The sequence below is a fragment of the Eubalaena glacialis genome, chromosome 4 (assembly GCF_028564815.1).
Source record: "Eubalaena glacialis isolate mEubGla1 chromosome 4, mEubGla1.1.hap2.+ XY, whole genome shotgun sequence".
Lineage (NCBI taxonomy): Eukaryota > Metazoa > Chordata > Mammalia > Artiodactyla > Balaenidae > Eubalaena > Eubalaena glacialis.
The window spans coordinates 65,249,415-65,273,962 of NC_083719.1; the positions used below are offsets into that span (position 1 = coordinate 65,249,415).

General features: G+C 37.3%; 1 protein-coding gene across 4 annotated transcripts in view; it reads left to right on the forward strand.

Moving 5' to 3' along the window:
• The window catches only part of ATG10 (autophagy related 10), a 229,622-nt gene that overhangs the window by 46,032 nt on the left and 159,042 nt on the right, over nt 1–24,548 (forward strand). For all 4 annotated transcript variants that reach the window (XR_009700818.1, XM_061189412.1, XM_061189411.1 and 1 more), the window contains exon 3: nt 11,965–12,072. Coding sequence is in view for 3 of the 4 variants with exons in the window: in XM_061189412.1 (XP_061045395.1) it covers nt 11,965–12,072 (108 nt within the window). In the remaining variant the exon portion in view is untranslated. The remainder of the gene's footprint in view (nt 1–11,964; nt 12,073–24,548) is intronic.

Sequence of the window (24,548 nt, forward strand, 5' to 3'; positions counted from 1 at the left end):
TTTAAGCTAAGATTCTGTTAGATACATGACCATCAGTTCAGCTGGTCTGTTTCTAAACCTATGGTTGGGAACACAGCAGGGGGAGAACGTGATTAATTCATGGAAATGAGGGAAGACTCTCTAAGATTTGTAGCATAAGTGTGGGGTGAGGTGGTGAGCTTCTGCTCCTTCTCTATTGCATTGTGTCCACCCGGCTTTCACACAACTCCTGCCTTGATGCAGAGGCAACCTGCTAATGTCAAGCTATGGGAAGCAGGAGTTCTGATGGAAGATACAGAAAGAGAGGGCATCAGTATAAGAGCTTTAAACACGCACAGGCTTGGAATGGAAATGACTATGAGGGCAGAGATTGTGACTCATTCTGGAAAATATGTCAGGAAACTTTTGTTACATCAATAAAAAAGGCTGAGTGGACAACATCCTCCCTCTCTCCTTCCTCCTCTTCACTCTTCTCTGCCAGCAGTGTGAGTTTGCCACATTTCTGGTATTGATCCAAGTAGTGGATATTGAATGCTCTTTTTGGCATGTAGGATGACTCCAGTAAAGTCTTCAATCTCTCGTTATCCAGGTCCCATGCATAAAAACAGTGAGTGTACTACTGTGCAGCCTTCTCTAAAAGCTGTCAGTACTTTCATCCCCATTATTGGTCAAAGCCCTTTTGTTTTCCCGCAACAGCCGTGAGAATCTGGCCTAGTATCTTCAGGCTGGAACAGCTTCTGAAACACTGGCCTCCCTCAGCTGTTCTGGGCAAACTACCCCTGTGTTAGGTGCAGGAGCTGTGGGACTGCCTTTCTCCCACCTCTTCCTGACTCTCCACCTGTACTGGGCTGAATAGTGTCCCCCCAAATTCATGTCCACCCAGAACCTGTGAATGTGACTTTATTTGAAAATAGGGTCTTTGCAGATGTAATCAAGTTAAGATGAGGCCATACTGGATTAGCGTGTGTCCTAAATGCAATCTGACTGATGTCCTTCTAAGAAGAGGGAAATCTGGACACAGAGATACAGACACACAGGAAAGAAGGCATGTGAATACAGAGGCAGAAATGGGAATGATGTGTCTATAAGTAGGCAACAACCAGTACCCAGGAGGAGACAAGGAAAGATTCTCCCTTAGAGCCTGAAGAGAGAGCATGGCCCTGTCGATACCTTGATTTCAGACTTCTAGCTTCCAGATCTAGACCCGTGAGAAAATTAATCTTTGTTGTTTTAAGCCACCCATTTTGCGGTACTTTGTATGCACCCATGCCAGGAAGGCCTTTCTCACCTTCCTTTCCTTCTTCCCACCCGCACAGCAGGATCCTTCTCCCAGTAAAACTGCTTAAGCTCAGGCATCCTTCATTTCATGAAAAAATAGGAAACTTAATAAATTATTTATATGGCTTTGCAAGGACAGTGCTTTGAAATGAAAGTGAGTTTGCTGTCCTGATAATTTGCTACTGTCTATAAAATTTCTTTCAGTTTATTTTATTAAGTACAAAATTACTTTAATACTCTTAATTTTCTTTTTTTTTTATTTTTTATTTTTTATTTTTTATATTTATTTTTGGCTGTGTTGGGTCTTCGTTTCTGTGCGAGGGCTTTCTCTAGTTGCGGCGAGTGGGGGCCACTCTTCATCGCGGTGCGCGGGCCTCTCACTGTCGCGGCCTCTCTTGTTGCGGAGCACAGGCTCCAGACGCGCAGGCTCAGTAATTGTGGCTCACGGGCCCAGCTGCTCCGCGGCATGTGGGATCTTCCCAGACCAGGGCTCGAACCCGTGTGCCCTGCATTGGCAGGCAGATTCTCAACCACTGTGCCACCAGGGAAGCCCCCTTAATTTTCTTGAATAATTCCCTTATAACAGGTAATTTTATAAAAATATTATTTATGAGAGGAATAAGATTTGGAGTAACTTTAAATTTAGAAATCAAGATGGAGAAGGTCAGAACTTGGGTCATCTTTGTTTTCTTATTTTATCTATGATATTAGAAAAGCAGTGATAAACCTTTGAGAACATTTCATCTAGAGCAAACAAAATATGGTAAAATCTCTACAAACTTAAATTGAAAGTAGAAACAAAGAGAGAAAAAAAATTTTTTCTACAGCAGGCCCCCATCTCCCCTCCAATCAGTTATAGACTTTGTTGGCCAATCCTTGGGCACAAATAAGCAGGAATGCTCTTGGAAGCAGAACCAAATTGTTTAATATAATAAAAAGTATGAGGGTACACATGGAGGTCCCACATTTATGAACTGAAAGTTGAAAAATCAAAATGGGCAATTTGGAAAACCTGAAAAAAAATTATTAAAAGGTGAAAGAGGGGGGCTTCCCTGGTGGCGCAGTGGTTGGGAATCTGCCTGCCAATGCAAGGGACACGGGTTCGAGCCCTGGTCTGGGAAGATCCCACATGCCGCGGAGCAACTGGGCCCGTGAGCCACAACTACTGAGCCTGCGCGTCTGGAGCCTGTGCTCTGCAACAAGAGAGGCCGCGATAGTGAGAGAGGCCCGCGCACCGCGATGAAGAGTGGCCCCCGCTTGCCACAACTAGAGAAAGCCCTTGCACAGAAACGAAGACCCAACACAGCCAAAAATAAATAAATTTATACAACAAAAAAAAAAAGGTGAAAGAGGGAAAAGAGAATGAAATTCCACAAAAATGCTTAATAGTGAAACAACAATGTAGAGATATCTGTTGAAAGTGTTAATAAAGAAAATAGAACCAATGTGATCTAAACTTACTTTTGATGCTTTGGCTCCAAGAAAGAGAAGGGATTTAGCATTATTTAAACTATAACCATTTTTTAAAAATTTGCATGAAATAAGCAGGCTGTGCAAGTACACATCAACAGATATGCGTGTGTGCTCATCCCCGCCCCCTCTCCCCAGTAAGGTCATCAAATTGGTCCAGTAACCTCCTTTTCTGGGCTGACAAGTGGCTGATTTTCTTCTGCTCTTTATTCCCTGGGGTCACTGCACTTGCTGTGCTTTTTTTTTTTTTTTGAATTTTTGAATTTTATTTAATTTATTTTTTTATACAGCAGGTACTTGCTGTGCTTTGACCTGCCTTTGGGGAGGGGGAGAGCAGTGTGTTCTACTGCTCATCTAGGAAGTCGGAAGGGGTTAGAGGTAAAAAGCAGAGGGACTTGATAGGGTAAGTCTAAGAGTCCTGTCAGGGAAAGGGAGTAGGACTATTGTAGGAAAACTAACTAAAATGAGCACAGTGCTGGGGTTCTCAATATGTCTTTATTGAATGGAATTGAAAATTGAAGGCCCTAAGTGGTGTAAAACAATGTCCACTTGAGAAGCAAAGTGAAGGTATACCATAATTAGGTAGTGACCTAGGAAAGAAGTATTGGCCTTATTTTGGCTTAGCAACTAGAGGGTAAGTTTAAAAAGGAGAGAAAATAAAAGTTAATATTGTATGCAAGAACATTTTATGGTGCTTAGAGTATTACTGATTGCAGAGAGTGGAAGGAAAGCACAGTATTACATTTTTCTTTCATGGATTGGATTTTTATATTTAATTAAATAACTTTTACAAGGAAAAACAATACATGATCATTGTAAAAATTCTAATAATATATAGATATATAAAATACAGATGAAAATATTTCCTTCCCTCTCCTTTGACTCAATTCTGTAGTTTGTTTTCTATGCACATGTAAATATATGTACGTTTATAACATATTTACGGAAGTGGGATCATTGTTTTGTAACTTACTTTTTCCACCTAACAGTACATAATGGACATCTTTCTTTGTGAGCATATGTAGAGCTATCTCATTATTACTGATAGCTACATAGTATTCCATCATATGGATGATTTAAATTTGTTTAAAGGAACCCCTATTGGTGAAGAATAACTCAGTTATTCTCACAGTGATCCCTGTAACCTTTAACAATATATCAATACTTTTAACTCCTGATTTTTCATTTTTGGATAGTAACTATTGATTCCTGCTGTGATAGATGAGGAATTTAGAGTACTTATACTATATCCCACATTCCTTTCTGTTCCTCCTTCTGATTTTTAAATTAATTATATTATTATTTTTACATCATCAAGATTTATAATATTTAGATTCTGTTCAGTAACTATAATTAGTCCTCTGTGCTTTGTTTATAGGTTGATTAGAACTTTAAACCTAATAAGAGTCTGTAATGAGTATGCTAATGTAAACAAGAGTAACTGCTGAACTAAGTATTGTAAGAGAAGGCAGTATAACCCTCTGACACACGGCTGCCTTGGAGAGAATATTTCAAGTTAAAATCCCACAGATTCTCTTTTAGTTTCATACCATGACCATGCTAAGAAAAAGCTCTTTTAAACTGGGCAGAGCCAGAGAACCTCCAATCAAGGACCAATGGTCACCATGTTTTGTGGTTTAATTCCCAGCTAGTGAACCAATGTGTTCAGTAGTCATTCACACCTTAGGTCACACAGATAAAGGCAATAATCATAACGGGTTATGTTGTGCAAATGCTGAAGCAAGGGGGTATGGGCCTCTATTGGATGCGACCACACATCCAGAAGAAGATTTAATTCTTTCCCAGAAGGACAGCCTCAGCTCCCTCAGCTGGAATTTATTATTATCTGAGGTGTATCTCCAACCCTCTCCCCCAGAAAGTATGGTGAAGGTATTGGTGGACTATTCAATAAATGGCTGTGTCATGTTTAATAAACTCCAAAATACTACAAGACCAAGGAGAAGACCAAGGTCTTTTTCAAAGGTGAAATATGTTATATACCTACTTTTACTTTTGGGTTTTTGGTTTCTTGAGTTTTTGGTCTTTTGAATTTTTGCCTGAGTCAAAAGCTGGCAGTTACCCATGAATCACTTTGACTGGATCTGGTCACTCTTGATACTGACTCAGAGGCATCAGAGTCAGCCATGGTCAACATCCGCACACATATTGGGAAGGTGTAGCAGTATCGGTTAGTGAGATTGGGTGGGGATTGGGCCACGAGGAGACATTTTAATATATTCAAAATTGTGTTCTGGAGGATCTCTAAATCCTTAACAGTTACCTTCATACACCATATAACTTTCAGGCTTTTAAAAAAATGAACAGATATTAGTTTAGTGTCTGACTTACCCAGTGTAAGCTTTGGTTTTCAGCAGCAGTTTTTCTTTTTTTTTTTTTTTTTTGACCCCAAGATTAATTAGCTCTGGGCAGTTACTGGTAGTATTGGTTTGATCTCTTACAGAAGGAAAGAACAACCACTTGAGGTCTGTGGCTTAGGTTTGGCCTGTTCCTCAGGGTTCCATTGGCCTTGAAGGTCCTGTTGTTTGTTCAGTGTCAGCAGTGACCTAGAAACTTCCTTTTGTCTTAATTCCTCCCCAGTGGCCTTGACAAGCCCTTCCTGCAGCTGATCATTATGGGCAGTTAACTTGAGTTTACATCCTATATGCAATCCTTTATTCCAAAGCAGGGCTGAGGCTCTTAGGTAACCACCTAATTTTTTAGACAGCAGTGTTTTTCTAGAGTAGATTGTTAAAAGCTTATTAAAATTCAGCTACAAGAGCCCCATAGTTATTTGGGTAGCTGGATTCCAGCAGGCATAACATAACTATCTGGGTGGCATAGCTTTTGACAGCTTGTAGGAAAGCAGACCTAAACATGTTCTGTCAGGAAATCCTTAGTATGCAGTCAGTACTACACTAGAAAACTTGGTTGTCTTTCTAGGGTTCTATAAGGCCTCCAGAACATTTTCTCCTGAGAAGTTCAAGTTCGAATCCATTGCAGCATTGTGCTGGCCTGGAGGCATATGTTCAAAAGGCAATCAATGAAGTATTTGTTTAACATGAAGTGTTTTTTATATATAGGCACAAAAGGGTTTGTACACTAAAAAAGTAAGTTTCCTTCCTAACCTTCCCACCCTCCTTACCCAAACCTCAGAGGTCATTACTCATAAGAGTGTCTTGGGTGTCCTTTCAGATATCTTCAATGTACACAAGGATATGCGTTTATATTTAAGCAAATGGTAGGATAATATACATATATACATGCTGTTCTGCATATTTTTAACTTAATGATCTATTTTGGTTATTATTCCATATAAATACTTATAGTCACTTTTTTATGACTGCATAGCATTCTATTATTTAGATATACTATAATTTATTTAACCAATCCTCACCTATGGGCATTTAGGTTATTTCCAATATTGTGCTATTAAAACAATACTTTAATACATATCATTGCATGAATTTTACTTTCTACATGTGCAATTGTATCTGTACGATAAATTCCTGGAAGTAGCATTTCTGGATGGAAGGTATGTGCGTTTTAAGTTTAGATAGTTATTGTCAACTTGCTCTACAGGGAGGTTATACTAATTTAAACTACCCTGCCCTTGGCAGTGTATGAGAGCGCCTGCCTGTTTTATCCACATCTTTGTCTACAGAGTGTATTTCACGCTTTCTGATCTTTGCCAATCTGATAGGTAAAAAATGGTATCACATAGTTTTAATTTGCATTTTTCTTATGGGTAACATTGAACTTTTTTTTTTTTTAAAGTATTTGTTTATTTATTTATTTATTTATGGCTGTGTTGGGTCTTCGTTTCTGTGCGAGGGCTTTCTCTAGTTGTGGCAAGCGGGGGCCACTCTTCATCGTGGTGCGTGGGCCTCTCACTATTGCGGCCTCTCTTGTTGCGGAGCACAGGCTCCAGACGCGCAGGCTCAGTAATTGTGGCTCACGGGCCCAGCCGCTCCGCGGCACGTGGGATCTTCCCAGACCAGGGCTCGAACCCGTGTCCCCTGCATTGGCAGGCAGATTCTCAACCACTGCGCCACCAGGGAAGCCCTGAACATATTTTTATATGATTAAAATCCACGTATACTTCCTGTTTAGTGAACTGTCTATTTATATCGTTTGCTTATTTTTCTATTGGGCTGTTCATCTTTTTCTTATTGGTTTGTGAGAACTATTAATATACTGAGGAAATTAAAGCTATTTATATATTGACAAAATTAGTCCTTTTCTATGATTTGAGCTACAGATCTTTTTTTCACATTTTAATATTTGCCTTTTGACTTTATGGTGTTAAGAATTTTTTCCATGCAGTAGAATTTATCATTATTTTACATGACTTCAATATTTTTATTTACTTTTTAAATATCCTTTAAAAGCTTTTAGGGAATTCCTTGGTAGTCCAGTGGTTAAGACTCTGTGCTTCCACTGCAGGGGGCACGGGTTTGATCCCTGGTCGGGGAAATAAGATGCTGCAAGCCTCGCAGCCAAAAATAAAGAATAAAAAAATAAAAATAAATAGATAAAAGAGTTTCTAATCTTCCAGTGTTTTCATTGAACACATTTATGGTATTGTTTTCCTCATTTAAATCTTTATTCCTTGTTTTGGCATAAGGTGAAGGGCATTCCATGTAGATGACCTGAGGAGTTTTGACTGTGAGGAAGTGTTCTCTTTTTATTAGTGGTGTCTGGGTTGCATACAGCACCTGCATTTCCTATTAGTTTCTCTTCTACAGTGACAATGTGGAGCAACCTGCTTTGTGGCAGTGGGCAGCAGGGAGTCCTGATGGCAGAAGTGTAGTTGGACATGGGAAGGTTTTAAGTTATGAGATTACTGGCTGTTACAGATGCCAGGTCAAGGCTGGGCAAGTTGCCAGAGAGTAGGGTTTGAGGTGGTAGTGAAGACCATATAAAAAGCAGTCTCAGCACAGTCGAAGCTCCAAGATGAGCATCCACAGAGGCAAGTTTAGTATATGGAGTGCTCCGAGTGAGCCCTGGAATTCCTGAAAGTTGGGAGCTGTTTGTGGCCTTTTCTGCTGAGGCAGCTGCAGAGTCTGTGGTTGGCTCTGTTCTCAGAGTTCAGAAGGGGACTCCAGTGAATTTAGTGCAGTGGTTCTCTACCCTGGCTTTTCGTTAGAGGCTACTGGGAAGATTCTCACTTCACCAGTCGGAGGGTGGACCCTAGCAACAGCATTTTGAAAACTCCTCAGGTGATTCAGATATGCAACTAGGGTTGAGAACCACTGTTTAATGCAGTCAGTTTGCTGTCCCACAGGGATTGCAGTGCTCCCTGCCTCAGTGCTTCCAAATGTGCACACAAATCACCTGGGATCCTGTTAAATACAGATTCCAATTCAGAAGGTCTAAAGTGGGGCTTGGGATTCTGCATGTCTAACAAGCTCCCAGGTGACCCTGAGGCTGCTGGTCCCCAGACCACACTTTGAGTGGCTTGAGCTTGTTATTCCATGTGTAGAGCCTGACGTATACCAGTCCGCGAGCATCAGTAAAGATCTTTCTGCCATGATCCCGCTCTCTGGCAGAACTTGCTTAGTGTAGTAGAAAGAACACAGGCCAAGAGGCTTGCCTTCTACTTCTAGCTCTGCCCCTAATTAGCTGTAAGACAAGTCTCTTAAGATTGCTTCAGTCCTTCGCCTTCTTATCGCTAAAGCAGGAGGGTTGAACTGGGTAAGCTGTAAGGTTCCTTTTGTTCCACCTCCTCCCGTGCAGGTCTGGGGTGTTTTCAGACTCTGTGGGGATGAGGTTTTTATGTGGAGGACAGTCTAGATTCTACAGTAAGGACCCTGGCTTCCCTTTGCAGCCTTTCTTTCTCCAGGGATGGGGCCTAGGCCCTGATCTTAGGATCAACTGGAGGAAGTAAAACTAATCAATGTTAAAAAAGTAAAGGAGGTTAATGTTAAATTGTAAGTACGAAAAGAATGCAGGGAAGCTAGAGCAGAACGTCCACTGAAATTTTCAGGGGGAGGTTTGAGTTCAACTTTGTTTACTGGCCTTGATTGACTGTAGTGCCAGTTCAGAGGGCAATTTTCATACCTTTATGTTTGTTGTCTCTAAAAAAGCATCCTTCAACAACGAAGAATAAAACATTTTCTGCCTTAAGTTAAAATGATGTGGGAGAAAGGCCTACTTCTGTGGAAGTAAATGTTTGAAATGCTACAAAACTCTCCTTTTTCTGTATTTAATTTTTCAAGGCTAATCTTGACTATTAAGAGATTGATACTGAAAAGAAAATCACCATGACCAAATATAGGCTGAGTCAAAAACCCTTTTGCACCTCCCTATAGACCCTAATAAATAGTATCAGAAATTGCCTAAAACAGAGATTTAAATCGCTTAAGTTATAAGTAATACTGAAAATAACATCTCTATCTTAAAAGATACCAGATAATTTATTTAGATTTTATAACATAGGTGTACAGGAATTTCTGACTTACCTCTTTGATGTCAAAGGAGGTGTATTTTGCATTGTAATTAGAGTTTTACTAAATTGTAGCTTCCCTTAGGAAGAGGTTGTATGACCAGCACTCAGGTATAGAAAATATGAAATAGAACATTTTTCCTCATTTGATGAATTATACTCAGTACAGTTTAGCTCTAACTTTTCTCTGAACATCCTATGATTTTTTTTCTCTGTTGCTAGACTGTTTTTATTTAAAAAATTTTTTTTTTGGAAAAGAAGTGAAACCATCTTTATTAATAGATGATACAAATATTATAATTATAAAATCAAAAATAGTCTATAAACAAACTTAGCAAAGTTGCTGGCTACAAAGTCGCTAGATTATTTTTAAATTGCAGACTGTGAGTACTTTTTCTCAGAAACACATACTATTATGGTTTTATTGTATTTGGTAAATCTTTTATATAATCAGGTATTGATTATCATAATGAGAGTGATAATACAATACAGTAGAAAATCTCGTTTTAAACTAGTAAATGCAATATAGGTCACTTTATAAAAAGATTATTTTGGTTACAAGTGACAGAAAATCCAACTTAAGTTGGGTGAAGCAAAGAAGGGACTTTTGGGGTCCATGTAATTGAAAAATTTGAGGGTAAAGCTAGCTTCAGGTATGGTTGGTATAAATAGTGTAATCAGGATCTGGTCTCTGCATATTATGGCCTTGCTTTCCTCTGCATTGGCTTTATTCTCAGGCTCCATTTAATCACACGATGGCTGCCAGCACTGCCAGGGTTTTATCTTTCTGGTTCAAATCTAGTAGAAAAGAGAATAGCTTTCACTAGAATTTAAAACAATAATTCCATCTACAAAATGTAGAACCTTAGTGAAATAATAAAAGATGATAGTATTCGATGCCTAATAGCTTACTTTACAGGCAGGAAGGATATTCAAAATATTTAACAACCTATGGTAGTGGCATCAACCAGTCTGAATGAGTTGGCTGCAGTCAATCAGAACTAGTGTTGATCATGACCAAACAGCAGGGCGGCCCCTGTGTGAGTCCTGGCAGGATGACAGCCTAACTAACTGGGAGGTATTATAAAGGTGCCACCAGATTTCTCGGAAAATATAGTTTCTGTATTAGTTTCCTAGGGCTGCCATAACATGTACCACAAACTGGGTGGCTTAAAACACAGAAATTTATTCTCTCACAGTTCTGGAAGTTGGAAGTTGGAAATCAGGGTGTCAGCAGGGCCATGCTCCCTCCAAAGTCTCTAGAGAAGAATCTTCCTGTGCCTTTTCTAGCCTCTGGGTAGTTGATGGCAATCCCTTGGCATTCTTTGGCCTGTAGATGCACCACTCCAATCTTTGCCTCTTTCTTCCCATGACCTTCTCCCATGTGTCTGTCTCTGTAGCCAAATTTCCCTCTTCTTATAACTACACCAGTCATATTGGATTTAGGGTCTAGTCTATTCCAGTATGATCTCATCTTAACTTGATTACATCTGCACAGACCCTATTTCCAAATAAGGTCACAAACAAAGTTCCCGGTGGGCATGAAATTTGGGAGGATACAATTCAACCCAGGATAGTTACCTAATATCAAATGCTCTTACATAGTTGTCATGACACAAATTTTAAAAAATACTCAATATTAAATAGCTCATAAACACTCTAAAGTTGTCTTATTTTATAGTTAAAAACTGGATATTTGAATCTTAGTAAAAGTATTTAAGTGAATTATGAATTTTTTAGTTTGGATGCTATTTTGTATTTTTTCTTTTACTACGTCAGATTAAGTAACCATGTTTTTCTTAATTATAATTATTTTAATTCTGTTAAAATATGAATGTTAGTGTGACATTTTGGTGGAGAATTAATAATATTCATTGATATGTGAGTATGTTTGTGCATGACGAGTTATTACATTTTTACACGACTTCATTAAGTTCAAACAAGTTTTGCCTTAAAAAAAATGAAACTGACCACAATTAGATGAACATCATCCATTAGTGTATTTAACAGCAAGTATAAAAAACAGGAGAGAAATGCAATTGGTGAAGGGCTTGGAAATCATATCTTACAGCAAACATTTGAAAATGGTGGTTAATTGTCTTCAACTCTTTGAATAATGGCTCTGTGGAAAAGAGTTTAGACTCCAGAGGGCAGAACTAGAACCAGTGAATTAAGGTTAAAGGGAGGTATTTTAGTGCAATGTAGAACTAAACTTTCTCCATGAAGAATGTGTCATATGCCAAAATGGAGGTGGTAGTCATGTAAGGGAGTGAAGTGCAGGTTCCTGGAAGTGCTTAGGAAGGTGCTGAACGATTACCTCTTGGGACCTTTTAATGGAGATCTTCCCTTGAACAAGAAATTGAAATAGAGAGTCCCTTCTAGCTTCAAGATGCATGTCCTCCTAAAATTTCTATTTCTGTACATGCCATGAACATCAGTATTAATTATGTGACAAGATATTTCTATAAGTTTAGATATTTTTAAACAGCTGCCAACCCATTGTGTTCTATGAATTCTATGCTTTGAAATGCCTGGGGAATAAAAGGGATTTAATCTAAGAGAAGAGGAAACATCATTAATAGGTGTGAAAAGTAGGGGATTAAAATTTCTATTTATTGAGTACCTACTATGTACAGGGGTATTGGATGAGTTTCTTTATCCATATTATCTCATTTAATATACTTAGTTTTTCATTGCTCGGTTTGGAACTTATGAGATGCTGTAGATATTAGAATGATGAGTTCTTACAATAATTGGCATTTTCTTATGTATTGTTTGGTGATGGAACACAGGACTGTTCTGACGGCTACATGTGCAAAACACAGTTTCAAATTAAAAATGGGACTGCAGTGTCACATCGAGGAACATCTGCCCGTGTACAAACATGTCTTCCCATGGAGGTGAGTGATTTAACACGTCATGTTTTCCTTTTCAGTCTTTGTAAAGTATAAAGTAAAAATTTAAATCTGATAAATAATATATTTTAAAAATTAACTGCCATCAGATCCTGGACCTGCTGTAGGGGGAGAAGTGAACATCATTTGTAGGAGGTTATTTTCTATAATACTGAGAGCAGGAACTGTGGTAAAGTTAAGATTCACTCCGGGTCTATACAGATTGTAGTAAGCCTTCACCCTTTTGGTTTCTCTTGCATCTAAAGACCACAGATGCCTTCCGTTGCCTGTTGATTTTTTCCCAGTGAAATCCCCCCAGGATAATACAGGCCTATACCTCAGCTGCTTAATACATGGATGGAGATTTCTTTACCTAGTCTGCCTTTAATTTTTCTCCTATGTCCTTTAAAATATGCTAGATCTGGGTCTCATTCCTTAGGCAACTTTAACCTTGACTTGAAAATCTTGCTAAATTAAAATTTAATAAGGTGCTAATAATGGTTTAATGGTTTTCTGGGATATTTTCAATTTTCTTTTTATCAAATAGCAAATAGCCTTTATTGTTAATAAAATTTTTTATATATCTATCGTAAAAATAAACAATAGAGAAATATATTAAAAGAGTAAAAAAACTCCCATATATCCTTCAACTGGAGGTAACCACTATTAATATTTAATAAGTATCCTTATACATATTTCTGTCATACACACACATACATACTTGTGTTCTGCAATGAACAAGCATAGCATGGACATCTTTCCATGTCAGTAGATGTAGATATCCATAGTTCTTTTTTAATAGCTCCATTGCATTCCATCCTATGGATGCACCATAATTATGTGGTACCCATATTGAAGTAAAATACTTGAATTTTAAAATTGAATCGGTGGGAATCTAATTGCTTCAACATAAAGAAAGAACTCTAATGCTTAGAATTCTGAGTATCCTGGTAAAATGGGAAAGGAGACTTTTTTGTGAAGGAAGAGTCCTTTCTTAGGACCTGTTAAATCAGTCCCCTTGGGCAGTCCAGCACTAACCCCCTCTGCCTGTGTACGATGCTGGCCTGGAAGTAACTCTCGCCTGTACAATTTAGTTTGCAAGTTATTCTTGAGGGTATTGTGCTTGGTAATAAGGTAAGTGCCCCCGAGTAGGTGTTCAAATCTTGATTACTGTTTCCTGGTTCAAATAACCAACATCCTATCTGAAGCCAAGCATGTTAGGAAGCTTTTCAGTTCATTATATATTAGCTTTAAAAAATGCACATGGAGATGATGATTTAAAAGATAAATTACTAGTTTTTGCCTAACAAGTTGTCAGACATTTGAAAAGCACTAAAAAGTGGTGTTGACAGTGTGTGAGGGAACTGACACTTTCTGGTTGATGTTTTAACTTTACAAAGTTTGAAGATGTGCACATACTATGAACAGTCTATTCCAATTCTAGGAATTTAGCTTCATGAAATATATTTTTTCAACATTTTTCATTTTCAACATTTCCCAGCAAATTTCAAACACATATGAAAAAGTTGAAAGAATTTTGCAGTGAACATCCATGTACTCATCACCTGGATTCTGCCATTAACATTTTGCTGTGCTTGCTGTATTACATATCCATCCCTGATTCATCTATCAATACATCTTCTTTTTTGATGCAGTACTTTTACATCAAAGTAAATTGCAGACAAATACTTATAAAATAATCAGAAATGTACACAAAGTTTTACATGCAAGTATATTCATTTTACCGTTATTTATAATAGGAAATATAGAAACTAAAATGTTCAACAGTAGTGGATTAGTTACTTACAGCACATCTCTGTGATGGAGTTTGTGATTCAGTAGGTTTGGACTGGGGCCTGAGAATTTGCAATTCTAACAAGTTCCCATGTTATGCTGATGCTGCTGGTACAGGGACCACCACACTTTGAGAACCACTGCAGTACTTTATAATAGAATTCTTAGCATATTTGAGATGGTGTACAGCTGAGATGGTTAGCTAATATGATGTATGGTAGAGTTGATATTGCAGTAATCTTGATGAGATAAAAAATGTCTTAGGTTGAGCCTGATATGGAGATTCCTGTTAAAATGACTTATTAGGGATGTGTTCTTAGGAGAAAAAGAGTGCCAGAAGCAGGACAGAACAAGGGATAAAAGCTAAGGAAGATTGTGGTCTCACTAGAGACTAACTTTAGTCTGATCTCCTTGAAGCTCTGGAGCACAGATACCCAGAATTAGTCCTACTTTGTGTCCTTGAGGCTGACCTTTTGTACTCTGTAAGTTATTGGTTTGTCAGTCAGTCATTGACTGACGTAGAGATAGACATAGCTTCCCAAGCAAGATGGCTCCAGTATTACTGAGAAATTCTTCAGAGAAGGGGGCTGCTGTGTGTTATCAGCCAACAATTACACCAGCCTTAAGGAGACCTGGGTAGGGCACCAACAGCGTCTACTACCAAAGGGTAACCTGAAGCCAACAAAATGGCATCTGTAGGGAAATTTATGTATAAGGTCTGCATTGACATGACAGCAATTTGTTTGAGAAAGAGCGAGTGATTTTAGTTGCCCATAAGCTCAAGATAAGTGAAAAGAATGCCATGGATGCTAGAGAAAATAACTGGAACCTAAGCTACACTAATGAAAGCATTTATAAATGGATTCCAAATATTGTCTGGGGACCCATGGAGGGTCCCTGAAAGAGACCCTTTCAAGGGGTCCACAAGGTCAAAACTATTTAACAATATTAAAATATTATTTACATTTTTTACTTCCATTCTCCCCGAGTTTTCCAGAGGCTACCTATGTGTGATATTGCAACAGAATGAATGCAGAAATAGTTATAGGAATCCAGCTGTCTTTAATTGAGTCAGACATTAAAAATATTTGCAAAATGTAAAACAATACTGCTTTACTTACTCATTTATGTTATTTTGGAAAACCTTTATTTTTCATAGAAATTTGCTATTATATTACTATGTATTTTTAAAGTGAATTAACAAATTTTTTTAAAAATTCAATTTTAATTTCTAATATAGTAAATATCCATACACATAACTCTCAAACAAAAGTTCATTGGAATCCTCAATGAATTTTAAAAGTATAAAGGAGTATTGAGACCAGAAAGTTTAAAAATCACTGATCTAAAGGAAATATTACATTATTACATGTGAAGAGCAACATTGGTAGCTAGAATGCATAATGAATGAATCCATAAATAATAGTTGAAAATAAATCATAAGCAGGGCTTATCCATTCAAAGAAGCATGCCATGGGTGGGCTTGAAAATATATTATTATGAGGACTATTTGGGAGCTCTGAAGACCTGGGGAGGTTAGTTGTCTTAAGATATCTAGAAGGCTTTCCTGTGGAAGACAGAGTAGACTCATTTTGTTTCTGAGAATAGAATTAGTTTGTGTCTGGAAATTATTCTAGACAAGTCTCTCTACTGTTTAGAGTTGCCTACAGTGAAATTGGTCAACTTGCAAAGTTGTGAGTTCCCTTCCCTTTCATGGAGATGTTCAGCCACAGAGTAGATAACCATTTCTCCAGAACAGTGGTCACTGATGGAAATGTTCAGATGCTTAAAGCACCAGGCAGATGATGAGTGAGTGAAGTGGGGTGATGGGAAGTGGTGGGAGCTGTGGAGAAGTGGAGAGGGAATGGCTCATCCAAAGGGGCAGTAGAAATGCAGCTCCAGGTGGGTTTAATTGAAAAACAAACAAACTGTGCAGGCCAAATAGACTATGTGTATGGGCTTCAAATGGTCCTTAGGCCACCAGTTTATAACCTAGCCTCTAATATTATAGAAAGGAGTCCTGCATTGTGTAGAAGACTGAGCCAGGGGACCTCTGAATTCTCTTTAGAATTTAAAGCCTGATCCATATCTGTATATCACATTTCCTATTTATTTGAAAGAATGCCTCTACTAATAGTTGCTTTAAAAAGATTTTTTTAAAAATTGGCCATGTATGAAGTGGGAAGTCAACTCACTTCTTTGTTCTAACCAGAACCGGCAGTCTTGACTGTGGAAGGGTATCTGGATTCATGATTTTTATGCCTGTGAGTTTAATCCTTTAATAAACAGGATTTTAAAAATCAAAGTGAAATATAATGGAATATATAAGTGAAGTAATTTGTGAAAATCATAAACTATGTCTTTTTTGAATATTTAAAATATAATTTAAAATGATACTTAAAAGAGTGAGATGATATTCAGAAATCTACTAAATATATTGGGGTATCTTAGTTCTGGTTTTGGGGAACAGGAGTTCTTATAGGTTAATCATTAGATAAGACATTTATTGTTGAGAGTAGTTTATATGATTTGCTTGTGACATTTCTGAGTTTGTGAAATAAGAAGACTGTGGCAATTTTTGAACAAGATCTTTTCTTTACCAGTGACCAAGAGAAATTCATTGCCTCAATTTAAAATCTTATAAATGTAAGTGAATATTTTCAACAGTAGCCAACATAATCAACACTGGTTCTTGAATATCTTATTATATGTAACACTAATTTCTTTCTTTAAAAATTTTTATTTATTTATTTATTTATTTATTTATTTATTTATTTATTTATTTATTTATTTATTTATTTATGGCTGTGTTAGGTCTCCGTTGCTGCACACGGGCTTTCTCTAGTTGTGGCGAGCAGGGGCTACTCTTTGTTGTGGTGCACGGGCTTCTCACTGCAATGGCTTCTCGTTGCGGAGTACAGGCTCTAGGCGCACGGGCTTCAGTAGTTGTGGCATGCAGGCTAAGTAGTTGTGGCGCACGGGCTTTGTTACTCCGCGGCATGTGGAATCTTCCCCGACCACGGCTCAAACCCGTGTCTCCTGCATTGGCAGGCGGATTCTTAATCACTGCGACACCAGGGAAGTCCGAAACACTAATTTCTGTAAATGGATGTTGGTGCTAATACTTCACTTTATCAACTTAGGACTTTTTGGATTTAACTGAAGACTTTTCTTAGAGAAATTAAGATATCATTTAACACTAGTGAAAAACATGATTTAACATGTTAAATGCTTTAACAAATATGAGCTTATTGTGGAAAGTCTTATCAAAGCCTTATTTATATAAATAAAACAATAGTTTGAGAATGGAAGTGGGAGCAAAGGCTCTATATTCATGTTAGACAATTTTTTGAGGAAAATTAGTCATTATTAACCTTTAAAACTCATGTGAATATTATTGCAAAATAACTACGAAACTTTAAAAATATTTTGTGGGCTTCCCTGGTGGCACAGTGGTTGAGAACCCGCCTGCCAATGCAGGGGACACGGTTTCGAGCCCTGTTCCCGGAAGATCCCACATGCCACGTAGCAGCTAAGCCCGTGCGCCACAGCTACTGAGCCTGCGTTCTAGAGCCCGCGAGCCACAACTACTGAGCCCGCGCGCCTAGAGCCTGTGCTCCACAACAAGAGAAGCTACCGCAATGAGAAGCCTGCGTACCTCAATGAAGAGTAGCCCCCACTCACAACTGGAGAAAAGCCCGCGTGCAGCAACAAAGACCCAACGCAGCCAAAAATAAATAAGTAAATAAAATATATTTTGTAAGGTTCTAAATTAACTCACTGGCCAATAAAGACTACAATGACTAGAATGAAGAAACAAGGTGTAAGTTTTTTTTTATCATGTTTAACATTAAACCACTCTAAATAAAAGGAAACAATGAGATGAATATTCAACATGGATATTGATTGTTAGTAATGAGTAGTAAAAATTATTAATGAATGCCTAGAAGAGGGAAATGCCTGAAAGTCCTTCCTGTAGAACTAGCTTTTGTCTGACATTGCTTTGCATTTTATTTTTATCTCTAACTTCTTCATTTATGAAATTCTGAATCATTTTCATAGAATAGAGATGGCCCAGATTTTGCCCTTTGATTCATTCAATTTAGATACCCATAAATATTTATTTTAGGTTGGTCAGTGATTTTTTTATATTATTGAAGTTTGGATTCTTCTGTCTGAAGTTCCATTTCTTCCTTTTGATGAGGTATCAGAGATGGGTATTGAGAATATTTTATTTATTCATTTACTATCTTCATTACTTTAAAGCCTGAGGTTACACCTTCAGATTAAATTTTTTAAAACTATGAAAATGATAGATTCATAAAAATAGTAATAGTATGCTACTGGAAAAAGGGATTTTTGTCCTAGGGCCTTGTAGTCCACTAACTGGGACTTTCCTTAGTCCAGGGCAGGTAGAATATTATAGGGAGCCCTGAACAAAAAAACAACCTATCATAAATTCCCTGAAGCGTAAAGCTGAGAATCAGTAACAGGAGATGATCTCAATTGCCAAAAGAACATATTCAGAGATTGATGATCTTCTGATGTAACCAGGTCTTCAAATATACACATTTGCCCTAAGGATTTTATTAAGTGGCTTCTAGGATGAGTTCTATTTTGTATGTCTGAAATAGACTCATATGTCAGAATATTGTGGGGTTTTTTTTTAATATATAATGGATAAATGACAAGCTACTGTTCTCAGTGTTAACAATTTCTCTGTAAAGCAACTGCTATTTTTAGACTGAAGTATAGACATGTTGATAAATGTGAATGATGAGTAATAAGCATGATTACCACTAGTATTTGAAAATGTAATTATTAAAGCAATGCTAACATACCAGAAAGTCTGTTATATTTAATGTGTGTAGATGCAAATAAAAGTACCTGTAATAGTCAGTCAGTATTTATTTATTGATTTAATGAATCTAATGCTGATAGATAAGTGGATTTTTAAAGTAAATAACTATTAATACAGCAGACCCCAATCCCACAATACCATTTTTGTGTTTTTCTTGAGGTATTATGAAAATGTTCAAAGGCAAAGTAAATTTTAATTTTGTTTAATTTAGAGTGTAAATATATGCCACAGAGTACTGTGGTGTTTGAGAGTGGATAGTATAGGATATTCTGAAAACTAGTCAGGTCTGATTAGGATTTTCAGTTCTAATAAAATTGTGGGTTATTGCACTAGATATAGTATTTATTACACAAACTATATTTCTTTAACTACTGTATGACAGAAGTGTGTGTTTACTTACTCATAGAACTCATCAGAAACCACATATAGAGATGTGGCACTAAAATTATTTGAATTACCTAATAAAATCTTAGGGGGTCTTAAAGCAACTTAGCATTTGGCTGTGAAAACCAAGAAGTCTTATATAGAGGCAGGGACATGCTCCATATTCTCCCGAATCTTCTTTCTTCTCTAGGCTCTTGGTACCTGAGTAATATCACTTTGCAAAACTCAGAGAGGGTATTAGGTGTAGTGAGAACCTATAACCTAATCGGCTTCTTTCTTTTTTTTTTTTTTAGTTTTTTAATTTTATTTATTTGTCATACAGCAGGTTCTTATTAGTTATCTATTTTATACATATTAGTGTATATATGTCAATCCCAATCTCCCAATTCATCCCACCACCACCCCCACCCCCACCACTTTTCCCCCTTGGTGTCCATACGTTTGTTCTCTACATCTGTGTCTCCATTTCTGCCCTGCAAACCGGTTCATCTGTACCATTTTTCTAGGTTCCACATATATGCATTAATATACGATATTTTTTTTTCTCTTTCTGACTTACTTCACTCTGTATGACAGTCTCTAGATCCATGCACATCTCTACAAATGACCCAATTTCGTTCCTTTTTATGGCTGAGTAATATTCCATTGTATATATATACCACAACTTCTTTATCCATTCATCTGTCGATGGGCATTTAGGTTGCTTCCATGACCTGGCTATTGTAAATACTGCTGCAGTGAACATTGGGGTGCATGTGTCTTTTTGAATCATGGTTTTCTCTGGGTATATGCCCAGTAGTGGGATTGCTGGGCCATATGGTAATTCTATTTTTAGTTTTTTTAAGGAACCTCCATACTGTTCTCCATAGTGGCTGTATCAATTTACATTCCCACGAACAGTGTAGGAGGGTTCCTTTTTCTCCACACCCTCTCCAGCATTTGTTGTTTGTAGATTTTCTGATGATTCCCATTCTAACTGGTGTGAGGTGATAGCTCATTGTAGGTTTGATTTGCATTTCTCTAATAATTAGTGATGTTGAGCAGCTTTTCCTGTGCTTCTTGGCCATCTGTATGTCTTCTTTGGGGAAATGTCTATTTAGGTCTTCTGCCCATTTTTGATTGGGTTGTTTGTTTTTTTAATATTGAGCTGCATGAGCTGTTTATGTATTTTGGAGATTAATCCTTTGTCTGTTGTTTCATTTGCAAATATTTTCTCCCATTCTGAGGGTTGTCTTTTTGTCTTCTTTGTAGTTTGCTTTGCAAAAGCTTTGAAGTTTCATTAGGTCCCATTTGTGTATTTTTGTTTTTATTTCCATTACTCTAGGAGGTAAATCAAAAAAGATCTTGGTGATTTATGCCAAGGAGTGTTTTTCCTATATTTTCCTCTAAGAATTTTATAGTGTCTGGCCTTACATTTAGGTCTCAAATCCATTTTGAGTTTATTTTTGTGTATGGTGTTAGGGAGTGTTCTAATTTCATTCTTTTACGTGTAGCTGTCCAGTTTTCCAAGCACCACTTATTGAAGAGACTGTCTTTTCTCCATTGTGTATCCTTGCCTCCTTTGTCATAGATTAGTTGACCATAGGTGCGTGGGTTTATCTCTGGGCTTTCTAGCCTGTTCCATTGATCTATATTTCTGTTTTTGTGCCAGTACCATATTGTCTTGATTACTATAGCTTTGTAGTATAGTCTGAAGTCAGGGAGTCTGATTCCTCCAGCTCCGTTTTTTTCCCTCAAGACTCCTTTGGCTATTCAGGGTCTTTTGTGTCCCCATGCAAATTTTAAGATTTTTTTGTTCTAGTTCTGTAAAAAATGCCACTGGTAATTTGATAGGGATTGCATTGAATCTGTAGATTGCTTTGGGTAGTATAGTCATTTTCACAATATTGATTCTTCCAATCCAAGAACAGGGTATATCTCTCCATCTGTTTGTGTCATCTTTGATTTCTTTCATCAGTGTCTTATAGTTTGCTGAGTACAGGTCTTTTACCTCCTTAGGTAGGTTTATTTCGAGGTATTTTATTCTTTTATGTTGCAGTGGTGAATGGGATTGTTTCCTTAATTTCTCTTTCTGATCTTTCGTTGTTAGTGTATAGGAATGCAAGAGATTTCTGTGCATTAATTTTGTAACCTGCAACTTTACCAAATTCATTGATTAGCTCTAGTAGTTTTCTGGTGGCATCTTTAGGATTCTCTATGTATAGTATCATGTCATCTGCAAACAGTGACAGTTTTACTTCTTTTCCAATTTGTACTCCTTTTATTTCTTTTTCTTCTCTGATTGCTGTGGCTAGGACTTCCAAAACTATGTTGAATAATAGTGGTGAGAGTGGACATCCTTGTCTTGTTCCTGATCTTAGAGGAAATACTTTCAGTTTTTCACCATTGAGAATGATGTTTGCTGTGGGTTTGTTGTATATGACCTTTATTATGTTGAGTTAGGTTCCCTCTATGCCCACTTTCTGGAGAGTTTTTATCATAAATGTGTGTTGAATTTTGTCAAAAGCTTTTTCTGCATCTATTGAGATGATCATGTGGTTTTTCTTCTTCAATTTGTTAATATGGTGTATCACATTGATTGATTTGTGTATATCGAAGAATCCTTGCATCCCTGGGATAAATCCCACTTGGTCATGGTGTATGATCCTTTTAATGTGTTGTTGGATTCTGTTTGCTAGTATTTTGTTGAGGATCTTTGCATCTATATTAATCAGTGATATTGCTCTGTAATTTTCTTTTTTTGTAGTATTTTTGTCTGGTTTTGGTATCAGGGTGATGGTGGCCTCATAGAATGAGTTTGGGAGTGTTCCTTCGTCTGCAATTTTTTGGAAGAGTTTGAGAAGGATGGGTGTTAGCTCTTCTGTAAATGTTTGATAGAATTCACCTGTGAAGCCATCTGATCCTGGACTTCCGTTTGTTGGAAGATTTTAAATCACAGTTTCAATTTCATTACTTTTGATTGGTCTGTTCATATTTTCTGTTTCTTCCTGGTTCAGTCTTGGAAGATCATACATTTCTAAGAATTTGTCCATTTCTTCCAGGTTGTCCATTTTATTGCATTGAGTTGCTTGTAGTAGTCTCCTAGGATGCTTTTTATTTCTGCGGTGTCCGTTGTAACTTCTCCTTTTTCATTTCTAATTTTACTGATTTGAGTCCTCTCCCTCTTTTTCTTGATGAGTGTGGCTAAAGGTTTATCGATTTTGTTTATCTTCTCGAAGAACCAGCTTTTAGTTTTATTGATCTTTGCTATTGTTTTCTTTGTTTCTATTTCATTTATTTCTGCTCTGATCTTTATGATTTCTTTCCTTCTACTAACTTTGGGCTGTTTTTGTTCTTCTTTTCTCTAGTTCCTTTAGGTGTAAGGTTAGATTGTTTATTTGAGATTTTTCTTGTTTCTTGAAGTAAGCTTGTATTGCTATAAACTTCCCTCTTAGAACTGCTTTTGCCGCATCCTATAGGTTTTGGATCGTCATGTTTTTGTTGTAATTTGTCTCTAGGTATTTTCTGATTTCTTCTTTGATTTCTTCAGTGATCTCTTGGTTATTTAGTAGCATGTTGTTTAGCCTCCATGTGTTTGTGTTTTTTACATTTTTTTCCCTGTAATTGATTTCTAATCTCATAGCGTTGTGGTCAGAAAAGATACTTGATATGATTTCAATTTTCTTAAATTTACCAAAGCTTGATTTGTGGCCCAAGATGTGATTTATCCTGGAGAATGTTCCATCTGCCCTTGAGAAGAAAGTGTAATCTGCTGTTTTTGGATGGAATGTCCTATAAATATCAATTAAATCTATCTTGTCTATTGTGTCATTTAAAGGTTGTATTTCCTTATTAATTTTCTGTCTAGATGATCTGTCCATTGGTGTAAGTGAGGTGTTAAAAAAAAATCCCCCACTGTTATCGTGTCACTGTCAATTTCCTCTTTTATAGCTGTTAGTAGTTGCCTTATGTATTGAGGTGCTCCTGTGTTGGGTGCAGATATATTTATAATTGTTATATCTTCTTCTTGGATTGATCCCTTGATCATTATGTAGTGTCCTTTCTTGTCTCTTGTAACATTCTTTATTTTAAAGTCTATTTTATCTGATATGAGTATTACTACTCCAGCTTTCGTTTGATTCCCATTTGCATGGAATATCTTTTTCCATCTGCTCACTTTCAGTCTGTATGTGTCCCTAGATCTGAAGTGGGTCTCTTGTGGACAGCATATACATGGGTCTTGTTTTTGTATCCATTCAGCAAGCATCTGTCTTTTGGTTGGAGCATTTAATCCATTCACATTTAAGGTAATTATCGATATGTATGTTCCTCTGACCATTTTCTTAACTGTTTTGGGTTTGTTTGTGTAGGTCCTTTTCTTCTCCTGTGTTTCCCACTTAGAGAAGTTCCTTTAGCATTTGTTATAGAGCTGGTTTGGTGGTGCTGAATTCTCTTAGCTTTTACTTGTCTGTAAAGCTTTTGATTTCTCCATCGAGTCTGAATGAGATCCTTGCCGGGTAGAGTAATCTTGGTTGTAGGTTCTTCCCTTTCATCACTTTAAATGTATCATGCCACTCCCTTCTGGCTTGTAGAGTTTCTGCTGAGAAATCAGCTGTTAACCTTATGGGAGTTCCCTTTTATGTTATTTGTCGTTTTTCCCTTGTTGCTTTCAATAATTTTTCTTTGTCTTTAATTTTTGTCAATTTGATTACTATGTGTCTCGGTGTGTTTGTCCTTAGGTTTATCCTGCCTGGGACGCTGTGCACTTCCTGGACTTGAGTGGCTATTTCCTTTCCCATGTTAGGGAAGTTTTCGACTCTAATTTGTTGAAATATTTTCTCGGGTCCTTTCTCTCTCTCTTCTCCTTCTGGGACCCCTATAATGCACATGTTGCGTTTAATGTTGTCCCAGAGGTCTCTTAGGGCTGTCTTCATTTCGTTTCATTCTTTTTTCTTTATTCTGTTCCGCAGCAGTGAATTCCACCATTCTGTCTGCCAGGTCACTTATCTGTTCTTCTGCCTCAGTTATCTGCTACTGATTCCTTCTAGTGTATTTTTCATTTCAATTATTGTATTGTTCATCTTTGTTTGTTTGTTCTTTTGTTTGTTTGTTCTTCTAGGTGTTCTTTGATTCTTCTAGGTCTTTGTTAAACATTTCTTGCATCTTTTCGATCTTTGCCTCCATTGTTTTCTGAGGTCCTGGATCATCCTCACTATCATTATTCTGAATTCTTTTTCTGGAAGGTTGCTTATTTCCACTTCATTTAGTTGTTTTTCTGGGGTTTTATCTTGTTCCTTCATCTGGTACAAAGTCCTCTGCCTTTTCATTTTGTCTGTCTTTCTGTGGATGTGGTTTTCCTTCCACAGGCTGCAGAATTTTAGTTCTTCTTGCTTCTGCTCTCTGCCCTCTGGTGGAGGAGTCTATCTAAGAGAATTGTGCAAGCTTCCTGATGGGAGGGACTGGT